Here is a 26,631-nt window from a genome sequence, read left to right as displayed (position 1 = left end):
AAGCAAGGGTTCTGCAGCTGGGCTAAACGAAGAGGAAGAAGAAGCTGATGTGTCATAACTAAAACAACTTCGTTCACAACAAATCAGAACAAAGAAAAAAAAATAAAAGCAGAAACAGTGTCGTTTAACAACAAATCAGAACAAAAAAAATATGAAAATAATACTTGCCCCAACTTAAGTCCCGAAAGAAATCCCAGAACAAAACGCACCGTTTAACTAATCCAAAGCGCACCATTTAACTAATCCAAAAACACACCATTTGGCATTAAATTCCTTTTCTCATTCACAGCCTCCATCGAACGCACCGTTTGACATCAAATCCCTTTAATTTCTTTCCTTATTATTTCCTTCTTTCCTTATCCCTTTCACAGCCACCTTCGAATGCACCGTTTGCCAAGCCACCACCACAGCTTTCTTGAACTTTTTTCCTTCTTCTTCTTCTCTAATTATAGACTACTATTTGATGTGGATAGCTGTAGGTAAATATATGGGAAGAAATGGCAAATTAGGGCTCAATTTCATCTTCTATCTATTAGACTATTACAAGCAAGGTGAATTATTGTTTAATGTCTTGTTCTATCATTAATACGAGCAAGGTAAATATATTTTATTCACTTTTCTATGTGAATTTGTCAAGAATTTCGATCCCTGTTATTTAATTGAATTCGAATTCTTAAATCTTTCATTCGATTTAGGTAATTAATTAACGGTTTGTCTGCTATGCGCATTGACATTCTTCATTTGTATAATTGTTTGTTAATTAATTCGGAAGCTATAGTTTGTTAACGACTATTGTTAAAGAAGACAGTACCAATAAGGCTTGTTCCAAATTATCGAAGATGACCGTACCTCACCTTACTCAAATCTTCTGTCAAAAAATTTTTGCAGCCACTGTAAACCTAAAACTCAAATGCTGAAACTCATCTTTATTTAAAATTTTGCTTTCGTTTTATCTAAGCCAAATCATATCTCTTAGAAAGAAAATAACACTTGAGGGTCTTGCAGTTGGGTTCTATCACTGGGTTATGTGGAAATTCGAAGAAAAAGGCGATTGAAGAAAATTGTAATACAAATCGAAAAACAACGTCGTTTTACAAGATTGAAAACGAAGAAAAAAAAAATACAAAACGGCGTCGTTTTATCCAAATTTCAGAGTTTGACCCAAGGGTTGACCCGGGACAAACATCAACTCCAACAAAAATAAGAGCTAAAATGATGACTTTTACAGTTGTTTTGGGATTTAACCCGGGACAAACATCATTTTTCTTGGGTGAATTCATCAAAGGAAAAAGTTATTTACCCCGAAATAAACCCCGAATCCGCGCCCCGAATATTGCTAAAAACGGTGCGTTTTGCTTTGGTTGCTTTTTTTTTGCTTTGATTACTTTTTTCTTTTGCTTTGATTGCTTTTTGGCTTTGATTGTTTTCCTTTTAATTCCACCTGTGCAGCATGTGAGAATTCTGTTTATCCTTCTATTTGCGCAAGCGTGAACCATAACACTCCACTCAGAACTTACAATCTGTAGACTGCAAATTGCAAACTGCAAAACCTCAAGTACAGAGCTTCCAAGCTGCAAAACGCCAACTGGTTCGTGAAAATTGAGTGCTGAACTCCTACATTCAAGAATTCGGCAGCAAGAAAACATTAGAAGCACGAAATTTTACCGGCTTAAAGCCATGAGATGCTTCTTAGATGTTGTCCATTTTGTCTTCCCCTACTTTTCTTTCAACTGGATCACTGTCAATAGAAAAGAACAAATATGATATAAATGAAACACAACAAACTTCATTATAGAAAGTTAACTTCATTATACATTAATCTTTTGAATTCATTTACTGTTGTTATACATAGTGCAAACACATTCCAGAAGAATTGTTAGCCCTTTTCACTGATCCATTAATAACACAATAGAAGAGAACACACTTACAACTAAAAAAGAAGAGCTTATTTTGAAGCTTTTCCTTGTTAAGAGCATTGAAACCAGTTTAGGACTAATCAGTATAGTTGGATAGATGCACGGGAATGAAGCAACAGAATCAAAGAGGCAAATCATCTAACACACATGTTAATATTTAAATGCAAATATTAGGAACAAACTTTTATTATTAAGATTTAAGAGTTGAACACAAGTGATTAATACAAAAAGGCATAAGAAACACACATGGGTACCAATGCAAAGAGTAACAAATAAACAATGCTCTTGTTCAAATTCTTCAATATTATAGGGGAAGAGAAATTTGTTCAGGAAACTCTAAGAGGAGGGCTTCATCTCTGACTTAATGGCTGCAACCAATTGATCGTAAGCTTCGGACCAGGCACTCTTCATTTCTAGTGACCACATCTTTGGTACTGCTTCCTTTATTGTTTCCAGTAGTGCAAATTTTGTGACCTCAAAATGTTCATTAACAACACCATATTTGAAGTGGACAGCTCCTAATTTCTTTAGAGTTGATTCTCTTACTGTCACTTTGCCTGCTTTCCTCAGTTGCACTGCTGATCCAAGAAACAGCAGGGTTGGTTTCCAGATCCTCCACCATCTCATATATTTTCCTCAAAAACGGCGGTGAACCCACCTCGTTTAATCCTTCCATTGGCTTTGGCAACGATCCGCCACTGACAAGTTCATCATCAACGACACCTTCCTCTTCTTCTTCTTCTTCTTTGATTGTGGCTAAAGTCGGCATGGATGAAGAAGACGAGGATGGCCCACCGCCGCTGCTGTTCTCATATGGTGACGCTTCTTTCTCTTACTCTTCGTCTTCTTTGACCATAATCAAGCGTATCTCATTCTTTGTTTCAACTGTTTCTTCTATTGTTTCCATTGCCACCTCTTGGCCGGATTTTCCCGTAACCTAGAAAAGCTAAAGATCAAAGCATTACCTGAGGCTGTGATAACTGTGACGCTTCGTGAGTTCAATAAAGGATGCGCGTGATGGCTGCCACGTTGACGGTGACCGTGCCTGCGCGAATGGCAGAAACTTCCAGATTTGGGTGGAAAAAAGAAGACGAGAAAACGAAGAGGGGAAGACGAAAACGAAGAGGACAAAACGAATGACAAATTTCCCTGGTGAAACGAAGAGGAGAAAACGAAGAAGGGAAGATGAAAACGAAGAGGAGAAGACGAAAACGAAGAACGAAGAGGGAAAAACAAAGAGGAGAGCTTTTGCTAGGGTGAAACGGCAGCATTTCAAATAGAAGAGGAAACAACGTCGTTTTACTTTAATTTTTAGGATTTGACCCGAATCAAATAGCAGAACTCTTCATCAAAATTTATCAATAAAATTTCCTCAACTACTAAAATTCATTGAACACTTTATTTACCAACCATTCGGCGTCGTTCAGTTAACCAGGTACAAAAGCATCATCAAAACGTAATGTAAAAATAAAACAAAACTAATCTTAATCCAACCATTCAGCGTCGTTTTTACTTAATCAATTAAAAAACATTATTGAAGATATACATACTAAATCCCGTAATTAACTATAATAATAATTAAAAAAAAAACCCCAAGTTCCACCGGAACCGCGAAATCACACAAAAATTTTCTCTCTCCAAGTACAAATTTTTCCCGAGAAAGTGACGCGTACATAACACCCCACCAAAACCACAATAACTTCTAAAACTAAACTGATTGTATAAATGTGGCACAGATCAGCATCTTTTATCCTGGACAAAAACCAAAACGACACCGTTTATCCGGCCGATTCCGTCACTCTAACTCCACCACCACCCTCAATCTCCACGCCCCAAAACCCTAACCCTAATCTTAACCGAAACATGTCTATGTCGGCGTACTACCAGACACGGGCGGCGCACCACGGCGTCGTGACTAGCGACTGGCTGGCGCAGTCGCAGGAGGCGGCCACGAGGGCAGTAGCGACGGGCGGACAGGAGATAGTTGATGGAGGGAAAAGCGGGAGGGCGTTTAGTGTGATTGATGAGTTTAATAATTGGAGAAAGCAACCGGATTTGGCTGAGGCTGTGGCGGCTATACGTGCTCTGGCGGCTGTTATTAGGAATAGTGAAGCGAAGACGATGATGGAGCTTGAAATTGAGCTCAAAAAAGCCTCCGATTCGCTTAAAGTAAGTTCTATCATTAGGATTTTAGGAAACGATTTATTTGTGAATTTGATGAGAATGCTATTTAGCTTGAATTTGACGTTTAGACTAGATGAAACATTAAACACTTGATTCAGGCTTGAACTTTGGCTAAGATTTTGTTTATCCGCTCATTGTTGGTATTTCATAGATTGGTGGACTCAAAGAATACTGTTAACTCTCAACGATGAAGAATGGATGCCTAATGGTTGATGTCAGTTATTCCTTTTGTTTTGTGCAATGCAATGCAAGCTCGATGGAGTTCAGTCATTACTTTTATTTTATTTTTTAATTTTGCGCAAGGCAAGCTTGATGGAGTTTGGATGTAAGGAAGGGAGAATTCTTTGTGGGGCCAGTTTATGAGTAGTTAGCGCCCTATTTCTTTTAGTTCCTTTTCTGATAAAATGTTAAGAGGTAATGAGGCAACAGATATTGAACCTTCTGTATTCCCCTTCACAAAGATAGGATTAATCTCCCAAAAAGTCAGTGTGTGTATATGGTATATTTGCATAAACTCTTTTGGTAGAGTTAAGTTCTGGCCTAATCATTGGAGTAGAAAAATAAGCAATTGAAAGCAGTAAGGCTGCTACTTTAAAATTTGTTGAAGAAGCAATTTCTGTTTTATGTTTCTCTTTCTTCCAGTCAAAATGACTATCCCTTTGCGTGTTTCCCAGTCTTGGGACACGACATCTATTTCGCTGACAGCAGGCTGTGACCTGTTCATGCGATACGTTACCAGAACTTCAGCTTTAGAATATGAGGATTTTAATTCAGCTAGATCTCGATTGATTGAACGTGCAGAGAAGTTTGGAGAGATATCTTATAAGGTACTTTAATTAAGTATGGCTACTACCTTGGGTCATTTGACACGACTTTCATGCAAAAACTCATTAACTAATTGGTGTATCTGGTACAGGCACGAAAGATCATTGCAATGCTTAGTCAAGATTTTATATTTGATGGTTGTACTATTTTGGTGCACGGCTTTTCCAGAGTTGTCATGGAAGTACTGAAGATGGCAGCACAAAATAAGAAACTCTTTAGAGTTCTCTGCACAGGTTCTTCCTTTACAGTTTACATCATTCTGTCATCTTGACTGGGCTATTCTTTGAGTGGATTCAATTAGCATTTAGTTGTATTGGAATGCAAGATCTAGTCATTTATTGGTATTTCGTTTACTACATCTGACCCTGCATTTCATGATATCACTTCCGGTACTGGTTCCGAAATTATCAGAATTATTTGTCATTATTAATTAGACACTAACATTGAAGTAATTAGAACATTAGGCAGAATAACTGCAAGATGTCATTGACATGAGGATGTTGTTTTATTGAATCTTTTCTGGTTATGCATTGTCATTGCACAATCTACCCCTTGGCATTCTGTTTCTTGCAATAAGACTGTTTATTGACAGCCCTCAGTGTTCTTAAGATTAAGGGGCTCTCTTGCTAGGCAGGTTTGTGGGTTGGACTGAATGTATAAACTAGGAAGTCAATCATGAGGCATACGTGGATTGATTATTTAGCAATGCATTGGTTGCTATATAATCCACTTGGTGTGCTAGAGTTCATTTTTCCTCCAAATTTGTTGTAGAGGGAAGGCCAGACAGATCAGGACTAAGATTGGCCAATGAGCTGGCCAAACTTGATGTTCCAGTGAAGCTCCTAATAGATTCTGCAGTTGCATATACAATGGACGAAGTGGATATGGTATTTGTTGGAGCAGATGGAGTGGTCGAAAGTGGAGGCATTATTAACATGATGGGTACTTACCAGATTGCATTGGTTGCACACAGCATGAACAAACCAGTTTATGTGGCAGCTGAGAGCTACAAGGTATTTTAATATTTGTTCATGACTTGCACTTACAATTACTTGCATTTATCACATTTGATGATAACATGAAATCTTATCAAAAGAAGGTGAGAATTTAAACTCACTATTTGCTTGCTCTGCAGTTTGCTCGTCTTTATCCATTGGACCAGAAAGACATGGGTCCTGCTTTACGCCCCATTGATTTTGGGGTACCCATACCATCCAAGGTTGAGGTTGAGACATCTGCTCGGGATTATACTCCTCCACAATATCTTACTCTGCTATTCACAGATTTAGGTGTTCTTACTCCATCTGTAGTTAGTGATGAGCTTATTCAGCTTTACTTGTAAACTGTAATGCTTGAATGTAATTTTATCTGAAAGGAAGTCTTCCCTGATTATTTTTTTTGAGTGTATTGTGATGCTTAATGCTAGCTCACTGTATATCGATCAATTGTCCTACTTTTTCGTACTTGGTTGAGTTCAGTTTCTGGAAAATTTGCACTGTTAATTTTATATCTGCTACTTGGGTGCCTAACAGGTCAAGCTCTTTATTGATTTTTTTTCCCCTGGTATTGAGCTGGAGCCTCAAAGGAAGCACCACAACAGTTGCAGGATATTATAGAAACTATAACTGGTAAATGGTAAAATTCAAAACTTCTGGGGAAAGGTCACTAGAAATATATACTAATGACATGTGTAATTAAATTTAATGGAATTATCACGTAATTTTTTTAAATACATATATATATATTATAATATTATTTATGTGTTGTATTGCTTACATCATATGGTACTTTTGATATATTCTTTTATATTTTCTAGACTTTTTCATTTATTGGAAATGCATTGTGTAATGCAAGCATTATTCCAAATTTTTCTTGCTCATGCACGTTTATCAATTTCAAAACCTTCCAGTTAATAAAAAGAAAAATTGAATTATTGGCACCTCTTTAAAAATCTATTAAAACCCTTGTTATGTATTTATATTTTTACCCACAACTGAAATTACTTAAAAAAACATATGTATTTGATAAAACTTACTCGTTAATTTGATTTCAACAAAAACTCTTTAGTTATATGTCCTAAATTTCAATTAAAATCTATTTTCCGCATAGAAACAACACTACTTGGGATGTTTTTAGATCCTGCAATAAGTTTTATGGTCAAGAAGATTTAATAAAGCCGAGGATTTGAGTTCACAATTCTTGTGCAGTTGAAGTTGATCTGACAAAGTCAATACTGTATGTAATTATATGTGTTCTATCCCCGACCAAAATTCTTTTATAAAGGAGGAACTAATTTCTTTACTAATCCTGCACGAATCAGCAAGCAGAACGTTAACTTCTCCAAATAAACTCAATAGCTATTTTAATCAAAACAAACCACTCTCAAATTTCTTTGCTATCAACTCTTGAAGAAAATCGATTTAGCCGTTACTCAGGTTTATCATTAACATTTTCTTTTTCTTTTTTACTATTTAGGGTTACTTTGGGAATTAGGTCTCATTTGAGATTGAGGTGCTGTAACAGATGCTGTGGAAAAAAAAACTGTAACTATTAAACAAAAGTTAATAATATGTGGTGAATATAAATTTTAAATAATAATTTTGACAAAATTATTAAAAATATAATAGATTTTTCATTATACAAGTGAAAAATCAGATCAACATATCTTACAAGTTACAGCTGTAATTTTTAAACTACAGCTGTCCAACTTTAATTCCAAACGCACCCTTAGTGAGGTGTATAAAAACTTGTTAGAGGGGTGCTAATAGTTGCACTCTAAAAAGAATTTTAGTAAGTGAAGGCCAAAATCATTCGCAATTCTAATGCTGCAAAAACTCTTATCTTATAAGAATTTGAGATGAAATTAAGTTCTTTTCGAAATAAAAGAATCGTTATCCAAACAAATCTTAAAAGATTCTAAAAGAAATCCTGTTCAAGGTTCAAAATTCAAGAAAAGATGCTAATAAAATAAAAGAATTTCGTTATTGCGCCATTGATAATCTCTATTAATGTTTGAGCACGAAATGAAATTATAATTCACAAAGATCATCAACTCAACTCATAGACAGTGTTTAACAAAGAGATTGAACAAGTATAAAACCATCATTATTTGATTGAACAATTGAAGAAAAGACTGACCATGAAACACAAAATGCATACATCATCAAATCAAAGTAAGTAAAGTCGTCGAATTTTTAATTTTGGAAACTGTTCAAGAGTCATTCTTCTTGATCTTGGGGAGTAATTGGTCTCTAAGATCAGCAGCATCAATCTGATTAAATTGACTCTCCGGAATCCAGTTGCCGGTGTTAGGATCCCTCATCCAAAATTCTTCTTTCTCGACACCACAAACTGATTCTGCCTTCATATCCGTCATCTTCCTCATTACTTCCGCGGCCGCCGGCTGCTTCCCTCCCACATTCCCCGCGGCCACCGCATTTGATCGCCTACAAAATCTCAAAACAAATATTAAAGCAATATATATATATATAAAGAAAAGGGTATGCATTTGTTAGTCAATATTATTGTTAAATCTTTGCATGAATGGAAAATAAGCACTTTACCTGAGAAGCAGAAAGCTATTTGAAAACTTGGAAGCCATGTTGACAAGAGAAAGCAAAAAGCAGATTAAGTTTTTAAGTGCGCGAAGGGTTTTATATGGTAAGGAGATAAGAACGATCGTTTTTTAGAGGACTCGTAATAACTAGTAGGGTTTATATAGGGATATTACAGACAGAGTTTAAAGAATCCGTTTGAAAATTTTCTGGACAAAAAAAGGAAACGTGATTTGTGCTGTGTCCTATGCAATTTGGGAAGAACCAGCTGCTTTGAATTTGAATCCTTTAGGGAATACGATTTTTAGTATTTTGCTTTTTGCTTTTACGTTAATGGGAGGGAGATTATCTAATTATGATTTATAAGTAATAATAGAGGATAAGTATCTGCTAATTGGGTTGTCTTGTCGATATTTTGAGCTAAATATAGTTTAACATTCATAAGGAAAAACCCCACAAACCAAATGTTACATTTTTTTCTCTTCATCTCCCTAATTTTACACAATAACTTTGTGTCATTTATTTACTTTATTTGCAAATAAATAAATTAGGTGACTTATGCTGGTCTGGCTTTAAAAAGGAAAAAAAAAATCTTGGATCGATATGACTCCACAAACTTAGATGTGTTCACATTTATTTATACTCTCCAACACTAGAATTGACTACAATTTGCAAAAAGGGCCAAAGACAAGATTGATTCCCTCAGCTGGCAGATTCACAATATCTTGACTCATGACTCATGCCTCATGCATAGAGTCAAATTTTCTTGCAAATTAAAACCAGCTTATTTGATCATTCAATTAATCATCACACGGATTACGGCAGCAACTCGAACAATATTGTTCCTTGAATCAACGTATTAATTATTTATCTTATCATAGAAGAAAATAGACAATTGATTTCAGATTTTCAATATCGCATATCTTTTTCAATGTTTGTGTTTTTATTCTTGGTATAATTAATATTATTCCTCTTTTTTTATTGCTAGTGGAAACTCGACCGATACCAACTCTTTTCTTCTTTCATTTTCGTTTCTGGAAGTTATATGGCATTATCTCAAACTTGACATGTATCTAAACAGCATGGATTTATATATGTAAGGACAGAGACAATGAATTAATGCTTCTGAAAAAGAAACGTCCGAATTCCTAATACTACTTAATAAGTAAAATGAAATCAAATTTTGATTACTTTTAATTAATCTATATGTGTGTGTGTGTGTGTACGAAATTATAGATTAATTGGAAGCCATAAAGTTATTGATTCTCAATCCAAAAGCCAACTGAGTATGTGAAATGATCCCACGTTAGCCAATATTTCTCTCTCTATACTTTGCATTTTTATATTTTAATTGTCATTCTTTTTCCCGGTATATTACCAGCTGATTAATATCTATATATAATGCATTAATTGTGTAACTGATATAAAACTAGAGCTTGCCATATTTCTAGAATATGGATGGTATATTAGTATATATCAGCTTATAGTTGGTCCAACGGAATTAAGTATCTTCAGGAATATGAAATATGTGATTGAGAGGGTCAGTGGATAAGAATGAAAAAAGATAACTTAGGAACTTCGAGATACTGATATGAAGAGGGTTGCGGGGAACCCACGGGCATGCTGCAGAGAACAATTGAGAAGGATCCAAACAAGAAGCACATTAATAGTAACAATTTAAGAGATTGAACAAGACAAGTAGATATCACTATTAACGTGGTTGATGGATTAACAGAAAATACACATCAAATTAAGCAAACATAAAGTCTTCGAAATAAAATTTTGAAAATTATTTCATCAAGAATCATTATTCTTCCTGGGCAGCAACTGCTCTCTAAGGTCAGCAACATCAATCTGATTAAATTGACTCTCCGGAATCCAGTTGCCGGTGATGGGATCCTTCATCCAAAATTCTTCTTTCTTCACACCACAAACATGTGCCCTAGAATCCGTCACCTTCGTCGTCAATGATGCAGCTGCCACAGCCGCCGGCTGCTGCCCTCTCAAATTCTCCGCTGCCACCGCATAAGATCGCCTGCTTCATCACAAAACACAAACAAATTAAATATATATAAACATGTATTTAGTAACAAGATACGAAAAGATTATTTATTAACAACTACTACTAGTATTATTATTATTATTATTATTATTATTATTATTATTATTATATCATTGCATGCATGGATAAAACTGAAAGATGTGCACTTACCTTAGAAGAAGAAAGCTGTTTGAAAACTTAGAGGCCATAATCAACAAGATTAAGCAAAAGCAGATAGATTTTTTCCGTGAAGGTTCACTATTAGAGGAGAATACGATGGTTTGAATATTTTAACGTGAAGAGAGTAGGGTTTATACAGAGATGCAGACAGGTCGAAATTAAATCCTCGCAAGTTATTTATGCAAAAAAGATATGCAATTGGTGCTGTGTCCTTAAACAATTTGGTGTAATCCAACTAATTTGAATCCTTTAGGGTATAGGACTCTAAGTTTTTGTCTCCCTTTAGGTAATTGAGTGACGTTTAATTACTAATTATATTAATCGACGCAAAACCATATGGTCGCAACTTAGGTTAAAGTTTTGCCCTGGTCATGGGTTATCTTGTCCATGATATATTAAGTAAAAATTTAACATTAAACCAAATACAATCAAAATCTTATAGAAATTGTCTTTAAAATATATATTTAAGCACCATGTAGTACAATCTTTACAGGTTAAAACTGACATGTTCTATAATCTTTATGTCAACTTAAAAGATTGAATGACACGTCGATCGGATCTTTACACAGATCTAAAGCTTTTACGCATGTCATGAGTTGGTCAAAGAGATTGTACAAGTTGTCAATTGGATATTTATGCCCACTTAAATTCCAAAAAAAAAAAATTAAATTTAATAGTTATACGCACATACTGAATAACTATTAACCATAACCTCATAGCCTTGTAAAAATATCATAAAATCTCAGACAAACTCTTACTTTTCTAAAATGCAAACAGCCAACTTAATGAGCATCTAACGTATAATTAACTTCGCAAAAGCTACTGATTCCCATTTCTCAAAGCAAACAGCCAACTTAATTAGCATCTAATATTGTCTTTCCAGGTTATATATTTTATCACCATTTTTTTTTATTTAGTGGTATATTACCAGCTTAGTATCAATAATTAATGCATTGTGTGACTGGCAATTAATCCCGAAGCCAGGGCCAGATTTATACATATCCCGTGAAGTTGAAGCAAAGCATCTATGCAATGGTCTGCTGAGTCGATCACGATTACCCATTAGAGTTTAGAGCTTAATTTCCATATTAAGAATATTTAGTATATCTTTATATAGTCGGTCCAAAAGAATTAGGCATCTTTATGAAGAATATAATAATAATATCTTAGTCACATACAAGTTTATTTTAATTCCCATTTATGATTTAGTACAATGGAAGTTGAATCTGATGGCTAAAGTCGACCATTGATTATTTGCTAAGATAAAGCTATTACTTCACATACTATAAACAGAGAGATGGACAGAAAAGAGGAGGATTATGCTACTATATTTGCAAAACTTTTAATTCAAATATTCAATTTAGTGCATTCACCATTGGTAACACGTGTGCTGGAATCACAGTAAATTGTCGGGACGCATTTCTCTTCCAATTTAATCAGGTAGGGGTATTCATTTTCCCCACTAATATATAAATCCCACTAATAAAGGTCAAGCATGACATCTATCTAGTATTATGGCCCATTTGAAATTATTTTTGGAAAGTTTAAAAGTAATTTTAAAAAATTAAAAATTAATTTTGATGTTTGTTAATTTTTTTTTTTAAAATCACTTTTGTCAAAATCCCTCATCTTATAGTAGATTTTAAAAAGTAGTGAAGAACTAAGTTTTCAAAATATGATTTTGAGAGAATCACTTTTATATTTAATACAATTCCATATAAATCTTCATATAGATTATAAAAATCTAAAATTATCCTTATCACTTTAGAAATAAAAGCATTAGCTTTAAATAGATTATCACTATTATGAATTATATTTAGATAACAAAACGAAAAAATAAACTTAATAATGTAAAATATTTATTTTAGTTATCAATTATTATAGGTACGTAATAAAAAATATTTTATATAAAGGTTTAAATAAATTTTGTTCAATATTATGTCTAATTCAGTCATTATATTATTACAGCAGCTTAATAGTAAAATTTGCTAAACACATACGATTGCTTTTAAGAACTCACGACACTTTTAAAAATAAATTTGATCAAATATTTAGTTTATTCTCTTCACAACTGATTATTTTTACAACATAGCTAACACAATTATTTTAAAAGTTACAGTATTTACAAACTGACCCTAAATGTGAGTAAGATAGACTAAATTCTAATATATTTCTTATTGTAATAAGTAATGTGTGTGTGTGTGTGTGTGTGTGTGTGTGTGTGTGTGTGTGTGTGTAAATGTTTCGATCTAGAATTTTGGATTTTTTGAAGTCCGAGAAAGATATTAAACTATATACTTTAATAGTATTAAATCAAAAAAGTTATTAAACCATATGGTTTAATAATATAATGTTATTACATTAAAAATCATATAACTTAATAGTTTTCTGAACTTTAATAAAGTTAGAATCTTAAACCAGATTAGCACTCATAAAGGGAGGAGTGGTGATATTTGCCCTCTTAATTCATCTCATTAGCCTCATTAATAAGTATAAAACAACTTTTCACTCGAAATATACCCTATATAATCCCCAATTTGTCCTTTTTTTTATCCTTATTATCATTCACTTCTTTAGAAAATCCTCGTTTCATATTATGAACCCTCATTTTTATTTTAAACTTAATTAAATTATTTGATTCTTATTTAGAATAATCTTGAAGTGATGAAGAAGAAAGCTTTCAGTTCATTGCAAATGAGTTATGAATTCTTTCATGTTTTTTAATGTCCATCCAGTATAACATAATGAACTGAAAGAACCAAAAGGCGCTGTTAATAAGGCAGTTAGGCAGCTGGTGGAGAAGGAGATGAAGGGGGTGAGGATTAAACCACTGGCATTACCCTTGAACCAATTCCAATCAAAAAAATTATATGCCATCATTAGTAGAGTTCTATTGCTATTTTATTGTTATTTTTATTTTAGTATTTTGAAACCCTCACAAATTTTGTTTAATTATAGAAGTAGCAGATAGTGAATTAAAAAAATATTATTATTGAAAAAGAGATAATCGTGGTCATATATAATTAAATTTAAATAAATTACAAGTTTAAGTGTAAAATTGTGGGGCATGTAAAACTTTAAGATAAAGTGATTGGTGAGAATTGGAGAGATAAATTGGAGTAACAAAAAAAAAAATCACCACTCTAAAGGAACTGATAAGCCCGAAGGAAAACTGGCAAATACGTCCAACCCAAACATAAATAAATAAGCCCAGCCTTATTTAAAAAGTGATGAGCCCATTTTCTAGTGGGCCGAGAGTCAATAAGTATCGGTCTCTTCCGATACTGATCCTTGCCCTTTTATTTTTAATTTTCTCAAACAGTTTAAAGAAGGAATTAAGAAAAAAAAATGGATAGGAAAGGGAAAAGCCACTATATCCCATGAATTTTAATTATATAAATAATGACTTACTTGGTTTCAAAATGTCAAACATATTCCCTTTATGAGTCACATAGATGATATACAGAACACTTTTTCAAAAATGTCTTGGATTATGTATGATTATTTTTAAAGGGTTAATCTCGGATTAATCCCCTAATGGAAAAACATTCTTCAAAATATCTTTTAAATTATTGTAAATTTCAACTTACTCTCTATTTTTTTGTAAAGAAAATAAAAAAAAAAATCATCAACCCACTTTTTTTTTTTGGGAACAAAAATGAGGTTAAATCAAAATTCACAATAATTTAGAAGATATTTTTAAAATTATTATTTCACAAGGATAATCCAAAATTTACCCATGTCTTAACCTAAGGAGGGGTCAATGTGATCATTTTTTAAACTAATGGATCAATATTGACATGTGAGTAAATTTTGAGCGTCTTAATGGTTTTTACCCATATTAACAAAAAAAAAAATGTACAAAATGAGATAAGACAGAAGAATTCCTCCAAAAAAAAAAAAAAAACGAATCGCCGTTTGATTATTTGTGCAGTCAAAGTTCTTAATTATCTCCTATTACTAGTTTACTAATAATCAAACCTATGGGCACGAAGCATATTCCAATATCCATAACAAATTCAACTATGCCTGAAAGGGGCAATATTCTAATCTACTTCGTGGGGCAGATCACTTCTCCAAGAGATTTTTCGACAAATTTTACTGGTCGGCTGGGATCAAGAGGACTTTGAATAACTTCGATCAAATTAAAAATGTAATCAATAGCGAATGAGAATGTTGTGTTGTAGGCTCATAATTCATAAACTATTTTACGAAATGCTTGAGAGCTACACACAGCATGCAGCACGTTTCAGGCTTTCGGCTTGGATTTGACAACAACACAATTATTTCTACTTTTTAAGTTTTAACCTTGGCCTTTATTTGAATGAGTTAAATTATAGTTGCATACTTAATTTTTTTTTTCCCCCTTCAAATGTAGAACGTTTTGTCACTTGATCTATCTTAAAAGGAGCAACGGGATAAATTAAACAAGATGTCAATTAACTCTTAATATTATTTAATTTTAATGCCGATGAAAAATTTTGGTGACTTAATCGATCTTATCATTCAGCTCACAACAATAATTGACGCTTATATTTGTTGCTACCATAAAAACAATTATATGTGATGAGGAGTAGATGGATTTAGATCCTCACATAAAAATTAAGAAAAATCAATTTAAGAAAAAATCTAAATCTTCTAAAAAAAAAGAGAGAGATATAAAATGAATAGCATCCATTAATCACACAAATTTTTTCACGTTTATAATGTTGGTCTAAAGCATAAATTCAAAAATATTAAAAAAAAAAGAAAAGAAAAATATCTTGTTCTTGGTAGGGGCCATGACAAAAGTAAAGGTCAAAAGCTCCCATTCCAATCTCACCAAATTTTATTAAATAACCCATCAATCAAAAGCAAACGCGGCCTAGAACAGTAAGTTCAATAATCAATAAATATCTTAACCAGGCAAAATTTATTTAGCTCCACGTGCATTCAAACAAAAACCAACGTGTTTAATTATTCACTTTTCACTCGAGAATTGATTATTTTATTTCTATGTTTGGCCCCAGAACCAGAAGAAGTTGCTTTTTTGTTTCCTTTTTATACCACCCGTCAGTTCACTCCTACTTCACAAACCTTCCCCAACTCAACTCTCATTACTCTTTCTTTCTCTCAGAAAAAAAAAAAAAAAAATGCTTCTGAAGTCTATAATAAGTGCTTTTAAGATGGAAGAAGACACCAAAGAGAGCAAAAATAGGTACCCACACGCAAGCTCATCAAACGAGGGCACAGTGATTGTTGGCTTGAAAATTCTTGCTCAAATTTCACAGAGTAGGTCTAACGTTGTCGTGAAACCAGCTTTGGTATCAACAAGATCAGATTCTCGACGACGACCATCAGCAAGTGGGGATCAATATTATTGCTATCTCAAGTCATGCTATCTTTGCAACAAGAACTTGAGCTTAGACAAAGAAGTTTACATGTACAGGTGAAAATGTGTTTTTTTTTTTTTTCCTTTTCCCTCGTAGTGAGGGTACTCTACGTATAACCATTTAATAAAATCGTGACAAGTGAATGACTGTTCATATGCAGAGGTGACCAAGGATTTTGCAGCATCGAATGCCGAGACAGGCAGATTTTTTTGGATGAAATGAAGGAATTAGAAGCTTCTAGAAAGCAATTTCTAAAATCTAATAACAGGCATTGTAATATTGGAGCTGATCGTCGTCATCATCGGGGTGAGACTCGAGTCTTTTTAGAGGAGCTCCGTTGAGAAATAAACACAGCATAATAAGCCACCATATTCCCAGAGAAATATATATTGGGCTATAATCTGATAATTATTTTAATTAGGTGCTTTTTTAATTATATTTATATATTTTCCTCAATATGTGCAATTGATTTGGATAATGTAAAAGTGGAGGAAAAAGAGAGTAGCAGAAGCTAGCTAGCTGGGATATTTCGACGGGGTATTGTTATAATAAATATTCACTTTCAGTTGTCGAGATAAGTGCAGCAATTTCTCATTCTTGGCTATCACTCTCAATTCTTGTCTGTTAACAATAGAATTCACTGTTGTATACAGGCTGTCTTTGGTGACTTATCACTAGATATTTCGATCGCTTCCATTAGAATGACCAATTTTATTTCTGAGAAATTGTGGCCTGTGGTGCATATATCTGTTAGATTCTTGTCATATGTGATCAATTATCAAAATTGAATACACTACGAAAATTAATTAAACGGATGAGAGAGAATACACTAAAGGACCACTTACTCAAGGGAAAAAAATTCTTAAACTGGGTTTATGCTAAATTTTGATTAGTAAGTATTTAATTTCGAGACGAAAATAAATTTGAGATGAAGTGGTTCCCACTCACCATATCATGACTATCTTATCGTGTGATTAGATTCATAAACTTAAAATGAAGAATTATTATTTTATCTGTTAGATATATTTATTAATCTGATGGTAGATGCATTTACATTAACTAATATATATTGTGTGAGACTTGGTGGAAATGGCCTCAACCATGAATACTTATTTTAGGACACTTGTATTTAATAATGCCAAATTTTCAGGGTTGATTTAGATGCACCTCGGCACGAGGGAGAAAGAGGGGAGGACTCCTTTCAACTGCCTTCAAATTTCAAGTAGTGGAGCTATTTCAATGCCAGCCCCGCTCAGCTCTCTAGATTGATTAATTTGCATGGGAAATTGTTTTAATTACTTTCTTCTTCCGCAAAAATCAAACTCAATAGATATGTTTAGAAAACTGCTTAATAATTAATCAATTAACTAATGATCCTTCAAATTTCCCAATAACATAGCATGGGTGAGAATTTCATATAATTTATATCAAGGACTATAAATCGAGCTAAATCTTTAAAACACAAGGCATCCCTCAAGAAGGAGAAAAAAAAATGGTGGGAGTATCAAGTTCTAATAACAATAACAATCAACTATTAGTTGAGGATTTTTAGTTCTCAGCTTTACAAGATAAGGACTACATATTTCCAATATCATATGAGTTATAAGCTGAAGAGTTACAGCTTCAAGGGTTTTTAATGTCTTCAGCAATTTTTTCAATGACGAAAAATGTATCACCAAAAAATGGAAGATTATAACTATTTCATTCCCAAGAAATAAACCGGCGAGTCTTCTCAATCTCAAAGTATTAGAGCTTTTGTTTCATCTGCACAGATGCAAAATCGACCCAGGAATTGTTTAGAAGCAACAATTGCATTCACTCGTTTTGCAATAATTGTACTGCCAATTATGTTGCATCAAGGATATAAGAAAATATATCTATGGTCAAGTGCCCTGAATTGGAGGGTAAGGGAATTTTGAAGCCACAGTTTTGTTGCGGCATTATTCCGAAAGAAATGTATGATAGATGGGGAGAAGCTCCCTCACGTTTAAGAATTCTTGGGCTATATTAGTTCATGATGGAGGGCAAATTGCGACTGTATCTGAATGCCATGTATGTCATAGATCCTGTTTGGGATTCAAGTTGGACAACTGTAGCTTTTACGCTATAGTATTAAAATTCTTGATAAGATTAATTGTTGTAATTTAGAAGTTGATTTGATTTTACACTTGTATAATGAAAAAAATATTATTTTTTTTACTAATTTTACCAAAATTATTATTTAAAAATATATTATGATGTGCTATTTGTTTTTATTTCATAGTTGTTGTACCCTTTTTTTTTTTAATAGTACCTCGATATCAAATAAGGCCATACACAGACTATTTTATACTCAGCACACGGTTTCATGACATGTGGAGATCAATTGTAAGGAGTTTCGTAAATTTGGAGAGGATGAAAGAGATGAGGGAGATATTATGTTAATGGAGCTTGCGCACAATGATAGGTGGAGGTGATGCCCCAATTGCAAATTTTATATGGAAGAGATTCTTGGCTGCTTGCACATCAAATGCAGGTTAGCATAGTTTAATTTAATTCATCATTTCATCAAACATGCTATTTCTCATTGACATATGTAGCTGTTAGATTATCTATAGTTTTAGCCTTTCAATTGGCAAATCAGCAGTGGATTTGAGTTTTGCTATGGTTGTGGATCTACCACGTCACGAATGCGTAAGTGTGTCGACAACTCTGAGTTTCTTCCTATCTTTTGTTTCTCTTACTTTCTTTTTTTAATGGAATGAAGTTCTGTGATTTAATTGAAATAAGCTGATTTATTGCAGTTTGCTGATTTATTACAGTTTGATGGCAAATAATAGGTGTATTCCTAAAAGGTCACTAGCAAAACTCTGTATTTTAATTATAAAAAAAATCACAATAACGTCACCGCCGCCGACAAAGAGTCCCCAACATAAGAGCTCAAATAATTCATTTCCCTCCACAATGTTGGATAATTGAAGTAGATAATCCACAGTTAGGATTCTCCTCATAGTCTCGCGGTATACTTTTAAACTATATTATAAACGTACTGATTTAGATTCTTAAATGAATTCAAATTCAAATTGTAAAAATTAAAAATAAAAGAAACTACTAACATAACCTTCTAATTCGTTTCTATATGTATATATATATATATATGTATATATATGTATGTATGTATGTATAAGAAAAAAAGGGTGCAATTAAGAATGATTCAGAGTCAGGAAAGAGAGAAAGAAGTTTCTATAGTAATCTTTCATGCCTGTAACATGCTATTTTTATGGACACCACTCCCAAGTGCTATTTGTACGAGGGATTCACTCTCATAACTATTAGCTATTTCGTGTTTAACAAGAAGAGAATTTGTTATAAGTGACCAAAAATATTTGTAAAAATACAAAATAAAAAATCTAGACCGTTTTTGTTAGATCATCAAACTTACCTAATAATTAAGGACAAGTGCATAATATTTTTTGTTTATAAAAGTCTTATATAACTTTATTTTTAGGAATGCCAAAGACAAGAGTTCATATGATTGGCTTCGTGATCGTGAATTCCAAATGATAGTTTATACAATCCATTAATTGCATAAAAAAAATTATATTAATGCTAAAAATAAAGAAACAACAAGCATTCTAATAATTGAAACACTACTTAACATGTGCTGATATAAAAATCCATACTTTTTAAGAGTCGAAATTCAGTAATATATTATCCAAAACCCTAACTTCTGGAATAAAGTATATATGATCCATTGCATAACAACATTAACGGTTAACCCATGTATATTGTCTTAAAACAAATTAATTATTAAAACAAAAATAACCCTACAGTAATATATTCATACCCTACAAATCAAGATTCCGCAAAATTCCATCTTCATTTGTACCCTCTAATAGGCAACAAAGATCATCAAACTCGGATCCAAAATCAATAGGGACGTTATTATCAATATTGAATTGGTTCACGAAATTATTACTTGCCTGAGAAGCGGCAGCTAGTTCATCAACCTTTGATTTAACACTCGTCTTTAATTTTTCCAAGGACTTCAAATAAAGCTCAAGTTCATCCCTCTCCATATCATCAATCGAGTATTGATCCCACCAAAATACTCCGTTAGCTCCGTCATTGCCTCGTTTCTTAGCAATCTCATCTCTCTTTTTCTCCTCTTCTTTCAATCGTTTCAGTAACTCCACGTATTCTTGTTTAAGCCTCTCTAGCTTTTCATCCTCAACCGTCGTCGCGGCCAAAGAAGATTCAGCACCAGCTCCGGTGAGAAAGCGATCAAGAACATCATCGGGGTTCGGGTGGCCGAAAGTGAAAGCCCTCTTGTGGGGGGACATGATCACAATGGCAACTTCAGCACCACATAACACACAAAGCTCAGAAGCTTTGTTGAAAAGCCCCTTCTTGCGTTTTGAGAATGTTACTTGGCGAGCACTCTTGCGTTCAACTCTCTTGATTTCGATCTTTTGAAGACCTTTATTTTTCTGCTTTGATGCTTCCATATTTGTTGTCTGAAACTGGAGATTAACAAGGCTTTTGTAATTAGGGTATTTGATGTAATAACGATTAATCTTAATGTTATGTGTGAATTTATAGTAGGTTGCCAGTTAATTTCTTTCTTCCCTCGGCAAGATTAGACGGCTGGGATTAAATTCGTGCTTGGTTATTTTTCCAATATTCAGCTTGTAGATCAAAAGAGGAAACTAAATCAATAAAAGTTAAAGTCATATCTCCAGAGATTTTGTATTCCTTAACAATGTCCTGCAAATTTGCGTGTGTAAGATTTTTCTGGCTTCGTTAAGTCTATATAGCTTTATTGTAACATATAATGGTAAAATTACAGATTCTCCCCTCAAATATTAAGTTCAAAACAACTACACCCAAACTTAAAGATTCATCCATATTGTCCCTAATGAATCTAAGTTACTTCACAAATTGTAAGTATTCATAAAAATTAAATATTATATAAATTAAATTGTTACTGCAATGGGTTTAAGTGTAGCATTTTTAATTTTAAAGAGTCAGTGTGGTAGTAATCAAGTATTTCTAACTTGTATTTGAGAAAAGAATCTATAATTGTTCCTATATAAGTCCTCTCAAACCTTTAGCAATTGATTATTTTAATTTTTAAGTTTACAAGACGTGGATTAAGTTGAAAGATTTGATCAGTTTCCTGTCAGCAGGAACTTTCTAGAAAAATTAACGGATTAATTTCTTAGAATTTCTTCTGGTTGTATAATGACTTATCTTGATTTCCCATTGAAACAAATCAATTTCATATTAGTCTCAATCAAACACAAATCCTTAACCTTATCTTTGCCGATTTCATCCCCTATTCTTCTAAAGCACATTCCTAACATATACAAGAGGGTGTGAGATTATAATTAATTCAATTAATGTTGCGGCCCTCTTACTTAGTAGCTTATATCTTTGGCTGGGTGAACTCTGACATCAAGTATTTTTAATTTGGAGCCCCATCAAGTGTGACTCAATAAGCCGAAGCCCATCTCCTAGTCATGGACAAACCCGGGGCCTGAGTCCTTAACATACTTTGAAAGCTCTATAGCTAAACGTTTCGGGCTCATTTGTTGTGATCTTGTAATCATTCAAGATTTCAAGTTGCAGGCCATATAAATATGATACTTTAAAAAATTATAAAGTTAGGCATTCAAAAGGTTTAATTTTAAACCAATATATATTCAACCCAGAAACAAAGCAAAGTGTGCAACAAATTGCCCCGCCTTTCATATCATATGTACATTAATGCACCCATACAGTGAACATTATTAACTCAGTCAAATTGACGACCAAGAAAGTTCGTATTGACAGACACACGTCAAGGGAACACACATGGGGCCTCACCATTTGCTCTTAATTGAACTTTGACAGCACATAAATGTTATATGATCCGGTGTCTCCCTCCCCAACTTATATATTTTGGGTCCATGTTTGATACTTATTCAATGTTTTAGTCAATGCCTTATTGAAGGGGGGATTCAATTGGTTCTCGTCTACTAAATTCAATTTAGCAAATGGAACTCCTAGGTTGATTACCACGATTACCGTTTAAATTATCTTAATTATCAGTCACTTAGCGGCTTAGATGGTATAATGCTAAGCTAGAGATAATTATTATACTTTGTTTGAACTTGAGGTGCCCCACTACTTTGTCTTAATGAACACCTTAATTATAAATGTTATAAATATATACTACTGGTGACCAGCTCAATTTTGTAGTGTCCAAAAAAGAATAAAGAGTTTGATATATGGTTCGATAATAAAAGACGATTATACCCTACCATTTCAATAATATAACAACTGTTAAACGAGGTCTCTATTATTTGAGGCGAGGGGTTTTGAGTCCCACAGATGACTCTCTTTCCCTAAATCATTTGTAGAAGTAGATGTGTGTCACTAACATTAATAGTAGGTTGTGGGTTAGATAACCAAATATTAATAGGAATTGATATATGTAGATTTGACCGAGGGGATTTTAGTGGATTTTTAGTAAATTGAAAATTGTATTTTTTTTCTCTATTAATGTATTAAAATTTATATTTTTTTGAGGTCCACCAATTAACTAATCAAGTTTTACCACTAATTATCTAACAAACTTATAATCATAAGCCTGAATTCATACAATTATAATATTTTAAGGTCCACTAGTTGAGTACAGTTTAAAAATATACGCGGAATAAGACGAGATCTATCTTACATTTATAAGTATTTACAATGAAATAATTAGAGTTCTCTATAGAGATTTTTATTCATCTCCGTGACAAGGAGAAATTTATTTTACTATTTAACCGAATATCTAGGCATTTACAGTACTCCTTATGATGAGATAATTTCTCCCCCTTTAATTTCATGATTCATATGTCACTTCGCATTTCATTTTCAAAACCCCAGTGCTTGTCCAAATTAAAGTTTCCGAAGATTAGACGACAATAATTAAAGGATCAAAATGAGCTTGAGCCTTGAAGATAGATGAATATGAAAGAACATTCTTCAACGCCTCTCCACTTTCCTAAATAATCGCGCTTAAAGTCGTCTGAATAACAGTTTAAAGTCCTACGAAAGCTAACCACAGATAAGACCGCAAATCATAAAGAAGAATATAGCATTAACAATTAAAGATTTGTCAAACATGCAAGTTTTTTGCTTTGATTCAAAATTACAAAACTCTTAACCTAAGGAGGGCCACGGAGGCCATTCTTTTCCTTTTCTTTATAACTGGTAATAATAATGTGACTCCCAATAATTGCATGTGAACACTGTACTATATAACCCCACCTTCTTTCTCGGTCCTCAGTCTCATGGGGCCTCTTTTGTTTTCTTTCCTACTTCCATTAAAAATATTTTTCCTTTAACTTTTCACTCACCAATCTTCTTAATGTCAAAGAGCGGGAAATTTGCAGAGACGCTGCTGGCCAACATGGACATGGGGTCTCTTTCAAATTCAAAGCTAGGAAAAAATAAAAAATAAATCATCATAAATGCAATTGAATATACTTTGTCCTCTTTATAGCAATGCAATTGAAAGTTTAAGTCCCCCACCATTTCCATGTTTGGTTGAGATATTGCATCATTATGGTGAAAACTCAAAAGAACCAACATTTTATTTTTTACCAAGAGCTTTATTTCAAAGAAAGTGATTATATATGTTTGCATATTCGGTAATGGACAACTGTCTTGCCCATGCGCTGTACATCATCTCATCAATCTTGGCCCCATATCTTTAATTTAAGATTTTTTTTTTTTGCCCATATTATTTAATTCTCCATTTCATATATGTTTGATATGAATATAATCTAGTGGCCCTCGTCTCACCAAATAGGTACTTTGTTATAAATGCCATAATTTAGCCACTGCTTTCTCAGAAGCTCAGTATCAAAATGAATATTGCATTAAAGTTTCAGCAGCTCACCGTATACATTTAGCCCAAATGTAGATCATGGGTGAGGCCAATTAAGTTGTAATCTATCCAGTCTCTGATAGGCAATGGCCAGTGCCCTGCAACAATTACAGATGGGTGAAGACGATTGCTCAGAAGCAGGGGCTAATTATGTAGAGACCTGGAGGGAGCCATGCCGAAAACGATTTTAGGAACAATAAGGGACTGAATTGAATTTTCTTCATTATGGTCCTTGTTCTTGGGTCCTGGTCTTCTCCAATTTATTGATTGTACGTTATATCATATCCTACGTACATTTATGGTTCCGGTACCACTGGATCGAACAGAAGAATCCAAAAGTTGCTGAAAATTAAAACTGCAAAAGACAAGTTGGGTGCAACATGTGATGCTTCTTTAACTTCGAGCCATTGATAAATATATTTTTCTTTTCTCTGTTCAGCTTTTAGTCTTTCCAAATTCCATCATAACGTTTTTCGAATTTGAAGAAAACAGGCAAAAGCCAAAGGGTTTCACATTCAGGACAGTGCCTGTGCCCCGCTCAGTTACTGCAACTTCGTCTTTAATTTGGTTTTCTTGCCATGACTAGAGGCGTAGAATAAGCAGCCTGTAGGTTGTTGGCACTCACTCGGTGGCGTAGCTATTAGCTAGCTTTGTATTCAAGGAATTGGAATTATCCCTTATTTAAAGTCTTCCAAATATGTCAACAGGCATACGTGTATGTGGGATCATCTTTCTTGATTTTGCCATAGACTACAATTGTGAAATTTTGTTAAGGTGCAACTTACTGTGCGCAGCCGTGGGCGTGTCAAGATTTGGAAGAGAGAAGAGTGTTGTGGGGCTCACGATTCTTCTTTCTCCCAAGTCCGTCACAAACTATACGACTATATGCACCAAATCATCCTACCAATATATATTGCCAGAATAACATTTAATGTTTTTCACTTTCATCACGCAGGTCCTTTCAAACTTTACTTCAATATTAGCTTGAAATCCCGTTAACTTGAATTTAGTAATTTTTTTTTTCCTGGCAATTGCCCAAAGAGAGTTGGTCGGTGATGGTCAGTGTTGTACACATATTATTAAAATATCGTTACTTTCACTATTATGTAAATTGAACTCAAAAAATGTTTGATTCGTTATGGTTTTATATGTAATCATATTTCATCATGAAAAGTACATATCCAGAGAAGTTTTTACCTTGCATCTGTGTTAAAGTTGAATCCAAGATTGGTGGCGCAATCAAACCTACAATGGTATGAGACGTCAACATTCACAAAAGCAATATATGAAGTTTATTTCTGGTAACAGCGACAAGCAAATTTCATTTTCGTTTATGTGTTTTCAATTTTCATGATGCCTGGTGGAAGCTTGATTGGAATATGATGTTTTCACAGACTGCTTCACTGTGAGTGCATCAGAAAAGGTGTAGTGAGAAACTGATGACCCACGTTGTGTATGTGTAGGGTTGGTGGCACAATTGTTTTATTGTTTATGTTTCTGAGTGTATGAATCGTGTGTGCAAGAATCAGGTAGCGATATTAACAAAGCACGTAAAAGATCTTGACACGTGTGCATATACCCAGATTATGACAAGTTCCCGACAGAATCAAAAGTATCACGATTGTATTCTATTACTATATAATTAACGAATTTTTTTTTCATATTACCCCAAATTTCTACACATCATTATCACAGACCAAAGGGTCCGCAAAATCTACATGTGTAGTTGCCTTGAGCAAAAAATAAACCAGCAAAAACACTAAAACAACAAGACCAATTAGTGAATTAATTAGAGTGTGGGAAGCTTCGTAACCGGCGAGACAGAATAAGAATTCAGACCCATTTTGGGTTTATATTTTTCGATGACACATTGTGATTGTAAGTCGATGATGGTTAGCACCAAACAGCAGCATCCTCTAGCGGAGCAGAACTTTGCCACCTTGGTTCGACAGAGGTTTTAATGGAAAAACAGTAAACTTAGAGAGGCTATGATATAAAAATTGTGATTATGAGGGGCCAATATTAATAAATTTTATAGAAATTAGCTAAATTTCAGTTAAAATCTCTGTCTGTTCTGACATTTTACCCTTAATATAGCTTAGACCCAACACACTTTGAGCTCTCTAAGTACTATCCTAAGAAGTTTTATACCAATTACCAAGTGATGTGAAATGTTTTTTTTTTTTTTAAAAAAAAAAATTTGGTATAAATAACCGTCCAATGAATAAACATTTCACTTGAAATGATTTTTTTTTTTTTTGAGATATCATAAGACAAGACAAGTGTATAATTGTCCATAGTATAAAAGACCATCATTCTCCATTTATCTTATTTCTCCTTAATAAATATGGTGATTCATAATTAATAAATAAAAATAAAAGAATAGTTCAAAATTTAATTAAGGGAAGAATTTTAGAATACATGTGTAATACATGTAGTTAAATCTTAGATAATTACTATTTGCATGTTGATTTTTTAAAATAAGTATACATATATTGATATGTTATTCACTTATTGCATAACTATATAATACTTCAAAGATATTAAAAAATTTATCCTACCTGAGTATATGCCATCCAGTCCAATCAGAATAAGCAAAAGTATATTAGTTTTGATTTGATTTGATTTTTCCTTTTCCTCAAAGGTATTTTTGAATCAA

The 26,631-nt window shown here is 33.4% G+C and overlaps 4 protein-coding genes across 4 annotated transcripts; 2 read left to right on the top strand and 2 right to left on the bottom strand.

The window, feature by feature from the left end:
• The first annotated feature begins 3,506 nt into the window (after positions 1–3,506).
• LOC18036286 (translation initiation factor eIF-2B subunit alpha) lies at positions 3,507–6,445 on the top strand. The gene is made up of 5 exons (XM_006426727.2): positions 3,507–4,085; positions 4,775–4,927; positions 5,017–5,158; positions 5,697–5,938; positions 6,061–6,445. Exons 1-5 carry the CDS (start codon positions 3,642–3,644, stop codon positions 6,265–6,267), a joined length of 1,188 nt encoding a protein of 395 aa, XP_006426790.1. The 5' UTR covers positions 3,507–3,641; the 3' UTR covers positions 6,268–6,445.
• A 1,633-nt stretch (positions 6,446–8,078) lies between these two features.
• Positions 8,079–8,712, bottom strand: LOC18036273 (protein SENESCENCE-ASSOCIATED GENE 21, mitochondrial). Its single transcript, XM_006426726.2, has 2 exons — positions 8,489–8,712; positions 8,079–8,371 (listed from the first exon to the last, which is right to left on the bottom strand). Exons 1-2 carry the CDS (start codon positions 8,524–8,526, stop codon positions 8,137–8,139), a joined length of 273 nt encoding a protein of 90 aa, XP_006426789.1. The 5' UTR covers positions 8,527–8,712; the 3' UTR covers positions 8,079–8,136.
• A 7,028-nt stretch (positions 8,713–15,740) lies between these two features.
• On the top strand, positions 15,741–16,640 carry LOC18036568. The gene is made up of 2 exons (XM_006426724.2): positions 15,741–16,128; positions 16,233–16,640. Exons 1-2 carry the CDS (start codon positions 15,833–15,835, stop codon positions 16,411–16,413), a joined length of 477 nt encoding a protein of 158 aa, XP_006426787.2. The 5' UTR covers positions 15,741–15,832; the 3' UTR covers positions 16,414–16,640.
• Positions 16,641–17,123: 483 nt separating this feature from the next.
• Positions 17,124–20,559, bottom strand: LOC18037545 (agamous-like MADS-box protein AGL62). The gene is made up of 3 exons (XM_006426723.2): positions 20,035–20,559; positions 18,740–18,798; positions 17,124–17,419 (listed from the first exon to the last, which is right to left on the bottom strand). Exons 1-3 carry the CDS (start codon positions 20,557–20,559, stop codon positions 17,368–17,370), a joined length of 636 nt encoding a protein of 211 aa, XP_006426786.2. The 3' UTR covers positions 17,124–17,367.
• Between the last annotated feature and the right edge of the window lie 6,072 nt (positions 20,560–26,631).

The sequence above is a fragment of the Citrus clementina genome, unplaced genomic scaffold, assembly GCF_000493195.1.
Source record: "Citrus clementina cultivar Clemenules unplaced genomic scaffold, Citrus_clementina_v1.0 scaffold_7, whole genome shotgun sequence".
Classification (NCBI taxonomy): domain Eukaryota; kingdom Viridiplantae; phylum Streptophyta; class Magnoliopsida; order Sapindales; family Rutaceae; genus Citrus; species Citrus x clementina.
Note: the sequence above shows the minus strand (reverse complement) of the source record. Positions and strands in the feature narration are given on the sequence as shown.